Source organism: Carlito syrichta, unplaced genomic scaffold (genome assembly GCF_000164805.1).
Source record: "Carlito syrichta isolate Samal-C Ts95f unplaced genomic scaffold, Tarsius_syrichta-2.0.1 Scaffold288315, whole genome shotgun sequence".
Classification (NCBI taxonomy): Eukaryota; Metazoa; Chordata; class Mammalia; order Primates; family Tarsiidae; genus Carlito; species Carlito syrichta.
Genome location: NW_007232411.1, coordinates 270359 through 280238, shown reverse-complemented (window position 1 = coordinate 280238; position 9880 = coordinate 270359). Strand labels below are relative to the sequence as shown.

The window sequence follows — 9880 nt, the reverse complement described above, 5'->3', positions numbered from 1 at the left end:
TAAATCAAAAAATCAGCCGAGCGTGGTAGCACATGTCTGTAATTCCGGTTACTTGGAAGGCTGAGGCGGAAGGATCGCCAGAGCCCAGCAGGTTGGGGCTGCGGTGGCCGGGAGTGGCCACTGCACTCCAGTCTGGGCAACAGAGTGAGACTCCAACTCAAAAAAAAAAAAAAAAAAAAGCTTTCAAAACTGTTGGGTGGATGCCATCTCATTTCAATGAAATAGGTAAATTGTTCATTTAGGTCTAAAACACTGCTTCCTTTATCTAGTAGACATGACCTGCCTAAAATAGATCATATCTCACCTGATCCAAATGCTCCTCCACTCATGATGGAATTACATCCTGATAAACCCATCATAAGTTGAAAATATCCTAAGCTAGGTCGAATGTGGTGGCTCACGTCTATAATTCCAGCAGATTGGGAGGCAGAGATGAGAGGACTACCTGAGCCCCTCGGTTCAAGACCAGCCTGGGCAACTTGGTGAGATCTCATCTTTACAATAAATAATAATTTTAAAAAGTAGCCAGGTATGGTGGCTCATGCCTGTAGTTCCAGCTACTTGGAAGGCTGAGGCGAAAGGATCACCTGAGCCCAGGAGGTTGAGGCTGTGGTGGCCATGAGCATGCCACTGCCCTCCAGCCTGGGTGACAGAGTGAGACTCCAACTCCAAAAAAAAAAAAAGAAAAAAGAAAATATCCTAAGCTGAAAATGCATTTAATACACCTACTCCAGTGAACACCATAGACTAGCCTAGGCTACCTTAAATGTGCTCAGAACACTTACGTTTGCCTATAACTGGCCAAAATCATCTAACATGGGTGGTTTCTCTTGCCCATGCCAGATCTGGCATGTCTCCCCTTCTTTCCTATTTTCTTTCTCTAATAAACTTTGTTTTGAAACTTTGAAAAAAAAAATCATCCAGTCAGGCGTGGTGGCTCATGCCTGTAATCCCAGCATTTTAGGAAGCAGAGGCGAGAGGATTGCCTGAGTCCACGGGTTCGAAACCAACCTGTGCCACATGACAAGACTTCGTCTCTACAATAAATTAAAAAATTAGCTGGGCATGGCGGTGCATGCCTGTAGTTCCAGCTACTTGGAAGGCTGAAGTAGAAAAAGGATTGCCTGATTCCAGCAGGTCGAGGCTGTAATGGCCATGAGCATGCCACTGTACTCTAGCCTGGGCACTAGAGTGAGACTTCGACTCAAAACATCTAACACGAAGCCTATTATATAATAAAATGTTGAACACCTAACATTTATTGAGTACTGCAGTGAAAATGAAAAACAGAATGGTTTTATGGATACTTGAGGTATAGTTTCTTTTTGAGTCAGGGTCTCACTCTATCACCCAGGCTTGATCATGGCTCACTGCAGTCTTGACCCTCTGGGCACAGCAGATTTATTGTAGAGGATTTTATTGTAGAGGATTGTCTCTACAACTAATCAAAAAATTAGCCAGGTGTGGTGGTGTGTGCCTATAGTTCCAGCGACTTGGAAGGCTGAGGTGAAAGGATCACCTGAGTCCAGCAGGTGGAGGCTGTGGTAGCTGTGAGCATGCCACTGCACTCCATCCTGGCAACAGAGTAAGACTCCAACTCCAACTTCAAAACAAAAACAAAAACAAAAAAAAACACCAGAAAAAAATTGTTAAGCTGAACTAAGTTGGGGACTATCTGTACATTGAGAAGGAACATTTTTTTTTTTTTTGAGTTGGAGTCTCACTCTGTCACCCAAGTTGGAGTACAATGGCACACTCATGGCCACCGCAGCCTCGACCTGCTGGGCTCAGGTGATCTTTCCGCCTCAGCCTTCCGAGTAGCCGGAATTACAGGCATGCGCTACCACACCCGGCTGATTTTTTGATTTATTGTAGAGATGAGGTCTCGCTGCCCAGGCGGGTCTCGAACCCGCGGGCTCAGGCAATCCACTCACCTCAGCCTCCCAAAGGCACGGGATTACAGGCTGAACCACCGAGCCCGGCTTTTTTTTTTTTTTTTTTTTTGAGTAGACGTCTCACTCTGTCGCCCAGACTGGAGTGCAGTGGCCACTCCCGGCCACCATAGCCTTGACCCGCTGGGCTCCGGTGATCCTTCCATCTCAGCCTTCCAAGTAGCTGTAACTACAGGAGCGCACTACCACACCCGGCTAATTTTTTGATTTATTGTAGAGATGAGGACTTGCCAAGTTGCCCAGGCGGGTCTTGAACCCACAGGCTCAGGCAATCCACTCACCTCAGCCTCCCAAAGCGCGGGATTACAGGCTGAGCCACTGAGCCCGGCTTTAATTTATCTTTAAACTTCCTTTCCTTCTGAGCCTTCCTCTTAGTCTCTATTACTCAATCCCTGTTTTCTAGGCCTTTCTCAAGCCTATTTCAAGTCATGCTATGTTGCCCAGGCTGTTTTTGAAGTCTTGGCCTTGGCCTCCCAAAGTGCTGGGATTACAGGCGTGAGCCACCACGCCCATCCTCTGAAGTAAGGTTTCTCCTGAATGAGTACAGCTTTCATACTATCTTAAGGTAAAAAATATAGCCAGGTACAGCTAATGAAACATCTCTCTAGCTCCCATACTCACCCGATCACGTCCACCCTTAGCTAGCGAGACATTGGCAACAGGGAAGGAACAGAGTGAGGTGATGGAGGTATCACAGTCGGTCCTAAATGAGAATGGGGAATGATACTCTGCTAAGTTATGAAGTCTGTTTTATCCATCTACCCACACACCTTCTTGCCCCCTTAGGCTCCCTCCAGCCCACATTCCTTCTCTCCAAACAAGCATCCTTCTCTCTGTTACAAAGAAAGGTGGATAACAAATGTGACCAGGAGACTCAAGATACCAGAATGATCATTTCATTCTCTTCCTGCAACTTCAATTTATCGCCTCTCATTAGAGCAGAAGTTCTTAGATGGGATCTACGGACACTTAAATAATTTTACACTTTAGTATTTCTAAAGACTTACTTGAGGAGCTTAATAAAGATGTAGATTCCAGGGTCCTACCAAGAAATTCTGATTCGGGAGCTCTGGTCTGAAGCATAGTTTGGGAAAACTCCCAAAAGATCCACAGATGGTCATTAAGTGACTCATGAACTCCCTTAAATTATAAGCAAAATTGCATGTGGAGATATGTGTACAGCACATGCCTGGCCATGTATATACATTTTTATGGCAGGAAGGGCCATAGCTTTTATAAGATCCATGTCTCCTGAAAGTTTAAGAAACTCTACTTGAGAAACTACAACCTGTGACAAGGAACTTAAGGGGAAAAAAAAGACTTCTTTGATAATTATGCCCTTATCTGTATTTGTTGATTAGTCCTACAACCATTGTCAAGAAGCAAGAATTTGGCAGGGTTTGTAAATTGGGAAGGAACTAAGGGGTCAGGCAAGATACAGGACTCTAGGAGGCAAGTTTATGCACCTAGTCACCTTGTTTCCATAATCTCTATTGTGCAGTAGACTTTTGTAGGTGGGAGGTAGCAAGGTAAAAGGCAAACTGCTGCTTTCCTAATACCTCCTCGAGTTGACCTAAGGAGTTTGGTTGGCTCAAAATTCTTTAGTGGCCCTGAGAATTCTGACCCAACCTAGAACTGACCCTCATAGTCCAGGTCAGGCACAGTGGGTGGCTCATGCCTGTAATCCCAAGACTTTGGGAGGCAGAGGCGAGAGGATTGCCTGAGCCCATGAGTTCCAGACCAGCCTGGGCAACTTGGCAAGACCTTGTCTCTAATAATAAATCAAAAAATTAATCAGGCATGGTGACATGTGCCTGTAGTCCCAGCTACTTGGCAGCCTGAGGTGGAAGGATCGCCTGAGCCCAGCAGTGGCTGTCAGCATGCCACTGCACCCAAGTCTGGGCAACAAAAAAGATAGTCTAGATGTGGATTTTTTTTTTTTTTCATTTTTTTTAAAAACTAGAATTCAGTAGCCAGCCCAGGACAGCTCCAGCCTTGAGCTGTAGAAGGTGAGAAGTCCTGTAAACACACCAGGCTCCAGTGTCCTCATTTGTAATTCAGGGGATTGAACTCTCTAAGGGCCCTAGAGCAATTCGTTTTTTTTTTTAAAGCAGTATTGAGAGGACAGGAAAGCTCCCATAGTGGGAGCAGACCCAAAGGGATTGCCCTAGAGCAATTCTTACAGGGCTCTCCTCTACCATGATAGAAGGTTCCTCTCACCTGTAGTAGAAATGCACGGGGCTGAGGTGGCTGACTGGTGGCATGTAAGAATAGTAGAAGGAGCCATAGAGAAAGACAGACACCCAGAGCAGGAGTAGGATGCTGCAGAAGAGTACCCCAAACTGCAGCAGCAGCCTGCGGGCACGGCCTGCCAACACCTGGCCCACCTCCTGGGCCCAGAGTAAGGCCGGTACTGGTGGATCATTGACCATGGCGGGGAGGGCAGAGGGTCTGGCCCCGGGTTCAGGCCTTGCGTTCCTAGTTCCTCTGCCACCGGGACGCCACCCCTGGCCATGGGATGAGGCAACTGCTGGTGTTTCCTGGAAAGAAAAGAGGGTAGTAAGAGTGGCTTCTTTCCCCAGGGAGGTGGGGACAAAAAAGACAAGCTTACTGGACTGGCCTTGAGGAACCAGAAATGGATGGACAAAGCAAAGTCATCGTTTCATATGGCCTTTCTCCAAATGACTATGTTTCTCAGCCAATTATCCTTCCCTTTCCTCTGTGGTCCCTTCGACCCCAGCGCCAGAGCGCCTCAGTTAACCCCTGTCATTCACCTGGTTCTGGGACAAACCACCTTGATACTCATTCGTAGCAACAGATAACAAAGAAAGAGCACCCTACAATGATTACAAAACGCTTTCACACACACGAGGGCACTGAATCCACACTGCCAGGCGGCTGCCGGAGAGGACGCGCGACTTGCCTAAGGTCGCACAGCCCGACTCAAAGCTAGCATAGCAGCCTAAGAGCAGTCACAGTTGACTCCCGAGTTTATCCCTCTCCGCCTTGAGCCTCGCTCGCTCCCGATGGAGCCGCAGCTCACGCTAGGCAAAGGGTCCTGTAGGCCACGGCTGCTGCCCGCCGGCACCCCCGGCTCGGCAGCGGGCGCGGCGCCCGGAGCCCCAGCTTAATCGCGCCATGGAAACCAGCCTGCCGGCCGCCAGAACTCCACAGACTCACCAGCCTCGCGCGCTGCCAGGGCAACGGCGAGGGGAGACTTCCGGCTCCCGGGCAAGTCCCGCGCCTCTCCGGAGGCCGCCTTTGTAGCTGTGGGGGCGGGGCCTCGCCCGGGGGCGGGGCCGCGAGGCTCCCACCCCCTCGCGCTCGCAACCGGCCCTCCCTGCGGCCCGTGGCCCTCGGGTTATCGTGACCAAAGGGGAAAGGCGCCTCCCTGCAGGCCGCAAGCTACGTCCCACTGCGTGCTCGGACTGCGGCGTCTGCTCGGCCCTCCCCTCAAGGCGACAATCACTGCCCTCAGTCCACACCTTCGCCCCGACCACTTAACCCCGGAAACAGGGCGTGAAGCGGCATCCCGCTGGCGCTGATTTTCATCGTCCACAGCTCCTAGGACCTGTAGGCGTCTAAGGCGGGGGGCATTAGCGCTAGCCCAGACTCAGGATGCCCAGAGAATGTTCCAGTCTGCGGAGGCCTGTGCCTCGCGCGTTGCGCAGTCGGGGTGAAGTCCCCTATTCACGAGTGTGGTAGCATTTCAGCTCCGCTTTTTGTCGCCCTCCTCTGACTCTAAGTGGACGCGCTCTCTCAGAGTCCACAGCACATTATCTAGACTAGGTCTTGGCAGGTGGCATCTTCTATTTTGTGTATCACCCCAGATAAGGTCCTTCAGAGAGCAAGACCAGTGTTGTGTACATCTTCGCACAACGCTGCAGGCATGGGAGGTAATCTATTAAAAACCTATGCAGTTCTTCAATCCAGTACCTCCCTTCCTCTCTCCCCCTGGAAGCCCACCTATTTCCAGAATATTCCGCGACTCTCCCCATAAGGCCCCCTACCTCCTCTTTGTCCGATCCTTTGGTCTGGTGTCCACATACCTCTTTTTCCCCAGCTTCTCCTCTTTGGTCTGCCATTTCTTTAGACATCTTCCCGATGACAAGCTTCTGCTAGCCTGAATCTTCCACTCAAGACACTTGTGAAGTGGTGATCTAGAAGCTGATAGATACCTGTAGCGCATCACATTTTCCTGGATAGGGGAATGGAGGATGCCTGGGAGAGAAACGAGGATTCAGATGCTAAGTGCTGTGTCAGGATAGAGGGAGGAAGGGAAGAGGGGGGCGACGGCCCAGCTGATGTCAGATTTTCAAATGAGCAGGGTCCCCCGCAGCCAGTACAGACTCCACTGCAGGGGCTGTCACAGGCCCAGACCACCCCATTTGAAGGGGGGAATCTGCCTTGGCCTCAGCTCCGTTGGGGAGGGCTCTAGCCCAGACTTAGAATGCCTGCAAAGGGGGGAGGGGCAGGTAGTGAGGCAGTGACAGTAGGGGTGTGTGTAGGGGATGCAGGCAGCAGCCTGGCTCCCCTGCTGGCCAGGCAGTTGGTATGTTCCGGGATCTGAGCAGCTCCTTCTAGCATCCTTCATCCTTCAGGTACCAGCCATCCAAGGCAGTCCTTGAGCTGCAGAATCTGAGACCACCCCTTCACAGACCTCTGGCCTGACCCTCCCCAGTGGCCTTGTCTGTATTAGCTGCTTCTGTGTAAAATACTTCCAGTTGCAACTCCCTGCAGAGTGGGGCACCCATCTTAGGCAGAAGGTTTGGTGCCCCCCCCACCCTACACCCCAGGGCTGCTGCTGCTGTCGCCTGTCACTTCAGGTGAGTAGGGAGCAGCCTGTTTTGCTTCCATTGGGACTCATGGGGGTAGATAGGGGTGGTGTGCCCTCCTCATCAGGGTGGGGCTCTTTCTGGTTGAGGCTTTCAGATAGGAACACCCATGGCTGGAAGGGCTGAAGAGCCTCCAATCATTTGTATGTTTAATGATCTGTGGCCCAGGCCATGTGGGGGTTTGGGGAGCATGTCATCCCACTCTATTTTTCCATGAGGAAGCTAGGGATGGGGCAGGTCACTGGGAGAGGGTGAGGATAGGAGGGGAACGAAATATTGGGGCATGACCATGCCTTGTAAAGATTGGAGAGGAGTGAGCATGGAAGGGGGCCTTCGGCTGAGACTGTGCTCTCAGCCGTCCCTCTTTTTTCTTTCTCCAGGATGAAAGGGGAGACGCCTGTGAACAGCACTATGAGTATTGGGCAAGCACGCAAGATGGTGGAACAGCTTAAGATTGAAGCCAGCTTGTGCCGGATAAAGGTGGGTGGGACCCTGACTGGCTCCTATTAGTTGGCCAGGGCCTGCTGTGCTCTAAGTTCCCAAAACTCTGGATAAGAGATGCTTTCTTTCCTTGACTCCTTGAGTCAGGGAGAGGAACCTGGGGCTGTGCTAGGAGAGCTGTCCCCAGGCCTCTGTGGGGGATGAGAGAGAAGACTGTCTCAAGGATCCCTGGAGATGGCAAAAGATAACCCATTTGGGGACGGAGGCTGCAGTCCCTTTCAGGGGTCCTAGCTAACAACCCTCCTCCTGGCTGTGCCCCAGGTGTCCAAGGCAGCGGCAGACCTGATGACTTACTGTGATGCCCACGCCTGTGAGGATCCCCTCATCACCCCTGTGCCCACTTCGGAGAACCCCTTCCGGGAGAAGAAGTTCTTCTGTGCCCTCCTCTGAGCTGCCCTGTCCCTCCTAACTCCTCACCTTTCCCTCTCCTGGGCCCTTCCTTAGGTCAGTAACTGCGGTGAGCCCCAGGCTCCCTGCATCCCATTCCTCACCCTTGCCCAGCCATGCGAGGTTATCTAAAGCACAAGGCCCTCCCTCACCATCCGGCGACCCCATTTCATTTCCTCGCCCTCTGTGGCCGACCCCAAGCACCCGTGATACGGGCACCCTTCGCTCCATGCACACAAGGGCCCCCGTCAGACTCTGCCAGCGTCCTGCCCGCTTCCCTCTGTGACCGCTCAGACAATGGAGGGAGGGATGGGCCGGGTGCTTGCTGTCTCACCTGGAGCTACTGGAAGGGTAAAGCCATTTGACGAATAAAGTCATCCAGAGCCTCAGAGGACAGCTCCTGTGTTAGCGTTCTTGGGACACAGGACCATCGGGCAATAGATTTGCCATACCCAGGGAAAAGGGCCAGTCAAAGCAGGTTAGATGTTGTCGAGGATCGGACATCGGCGGGGCCGCGGCAGAGTCGGGGCCGGGGCGAGGAGGGAGCGGGCGGGCGCGAGAGAGCGTCCCCGGGGGAAGAATTAAGTCACAACAGACACTCAGGCTGAGGAGAGCATACACACAGACAAACGCGCAATGAAGGCGAGTGAAAAGGAAAACAGACCGCAGAGGGTGGATTTAAGGGAGGGTGAGGGAAGACAGTCGCGGAGCGAAGGGGCGGAGCTTGGGCCCAATTACCGCGACTGGGGCCGTTTTGCCTAAGATGGCTGCGCCCGTGGCCGCTCCCCTTCCAAGATGGCCGCGCCAACATGGCGGCCCCCATATCACGGCGTTTAAGGGTACAGGGCTCCTCTTAAAATGGCGGCCCCATGCAGCCAGCGTTCCCAATATGGTCCCTTCCGTGCTCGTCTGTCTCAAAATGGCTGCCCCTTCCCTCGCCAAGTCCGGGCCCGAGCCCCGCCACCCTGGAGTGTGGAATTCGACGTCCTTCCCGTCGAGCCGAAGACACCCGGGCTGCTATCACGAAGGACCATGGGACACGGGGTCCCCAGGAAGCACAGCGTGGCCGGCGCCTATCGCGAGGATCTTGCGAGGAAACCTAGGTTTTTACGTCTTGCCAAGGAGAGACTCCCTTTGGAGAGGAAATAAAAGCAGGGATGGGGAGAGTCACCGCCCGGCACCATCCATCGTGGGGCGTTCTTTTTCAGTCGCTTCTTGGTTTCCCCAGGAGCTGGGTGAACGCGAAATTGTTCTGTTTGCATTTCCTGGTTGAACTGGGCATGCTTTGCTTTGCTTTCAATTTCCCCTCAGGCCAATTCAGCCCATCTGCCAGAAAGCAGCGTCCCCATCCCAGGTGTGCCTATCACCCCTTGCAGGAGTCCAGCTTTCTGCCTGTTCAGAAAACCAAACTTAAGGCTTAATGTATCACGTGCGTCTCCAAGACCCAAACGTGACGGAGCTTTACAAGCTCCAGAATGCGCCTAGAATCCCTTTTCTTCCAAGGATGCACATAGCTGAGGTAGGACCAGGGTCAAGGCAGAGAACGTAACAATTCTCGTATGTCTGCTTCTCATGGATCGTCAAGATCCTCTCAAGTCAGCGACACAACCTTCCCAGAAGCCTAGGCTACTCTTGTTTTTTGCTTGGTTACATATGGGAGAAGGGGGACTGCCTTGCAATAGTGGGACCTATATTAGGGACAGCCCATCATCTCCAGCTTCTGCACACTGACACAGGAAGACAGCAAGGGGAGAGAGAGTGCAGTGAGGAAACCAAAGGAATAAAGGGTTTTACTAGCAACTAAACTTAGCCTCCTATGGATGTCTTCAGGGACTCCGGGGATACCCAATAAACTTGAGACACCTTCAGGAAAACAGCTTCTCATTGTTGGTGGAATTTCTGAACCCTAACAGGACCTGGAGATTAAGTAGTTTTCTCATCCTAGAGATGAAGAAACAAGTAACCTGTTGCTCTCCTGAGTGAGCCTACCCCCATTCTGTCCAGGTACCTACTTAGTTCTATCCTTGGTACTCCAGGAGGGCTCAGATCTGTTTTTGTTTTTGTTTGAATTGGAGTCTCACTCCGTCGCCCGGACTGGAGTACCACCCAGTCCTCCCGGCCACCGCAGCCTCGTCCTGCTGGACTCCGGCAATCATTCTGCCTCAGCCTTCCAAGTAGCCAGAATTACAGGTGCGGGCTACCACG

General features: G+C 52.1%; 2 protein-coding genes across 5 annotated transcripts in view; one reads left to right on the top strand and one right to left on the bottom strand.

Annotated features, from left to right (window-relative positions):
* The window catches only part of BSCL2 (BSCL2, seipin lipid droplet biogenesis associated), a 16650-nt gene extending 8170 nt beyond the window's left edge, over positions 1–8480 (bottom strand). For 2 of the 4 annotated variants that reach the window (XM_021710226.1, XM_021710228.1), the window contains exons 1-4: positions 8010–8480; positions 5963–6173; positions 4173–4492; positions 2574–2655 (exon numbers count right to left, since the gene is read on the bottom strand). In XM_021710226.1, coding sequence (XP_021565901.1) covers positions 2574–2655; positions 4173–4492; positions 5963–6049 — 489 coding nt within the window. In that variant the 5' untranslated portion in view covers positions 6050–6173; positions 8010–8480. Of the gene's footprint in view, positions 1–2573; positions 2656–4172; positions 4493–5079; positions 5190–5962; positions 6562–8009 lie in introns of those variants that run through there. The other 2 variants (XM_021710227.1, XM_021710229.1) reach the window with 2 other exon arrangements.
* On the top strand, positions 6444–8069 carry GNG3 (G protein subunit gamma 3). Its single transcript, XM_008053605.1, has 3 exons — positions 6444–6778; positions 7168–7267; positions 7550–8069. Exons 2-3 carry the CDS (start codon positions 7169–7171, stop codon positions 7676–7678), a joined length of 228 nt encoding a protein of 75 aa, XP_008051796.1. The 5' UTR covers positions 6444–6778; position 7168; the 3' UTR covers positions 7679–8069.
* Positions 8481–9880: the final 1400 nt, after the last annotated feature.

What these genes read in the sequence shown, in the direction of transcription:
- GNG3 (XM_008053605.1), top strand. Translation starts at nt 7,169, where the DNA reads ATGAAAGGGGAGACGCCTGTGAACAGCACTATGAGTATTGGGCAAGCA. An exon ending in CCAGCTTGTGCCGGATAAAG is followed by an intron (nt 7,268 to 7,549) that starts GTGGGTGGGACC and finishes GCTGTGCCCCAG; the next exon opens with GTGTCCAAGGCAGCGGCAGA.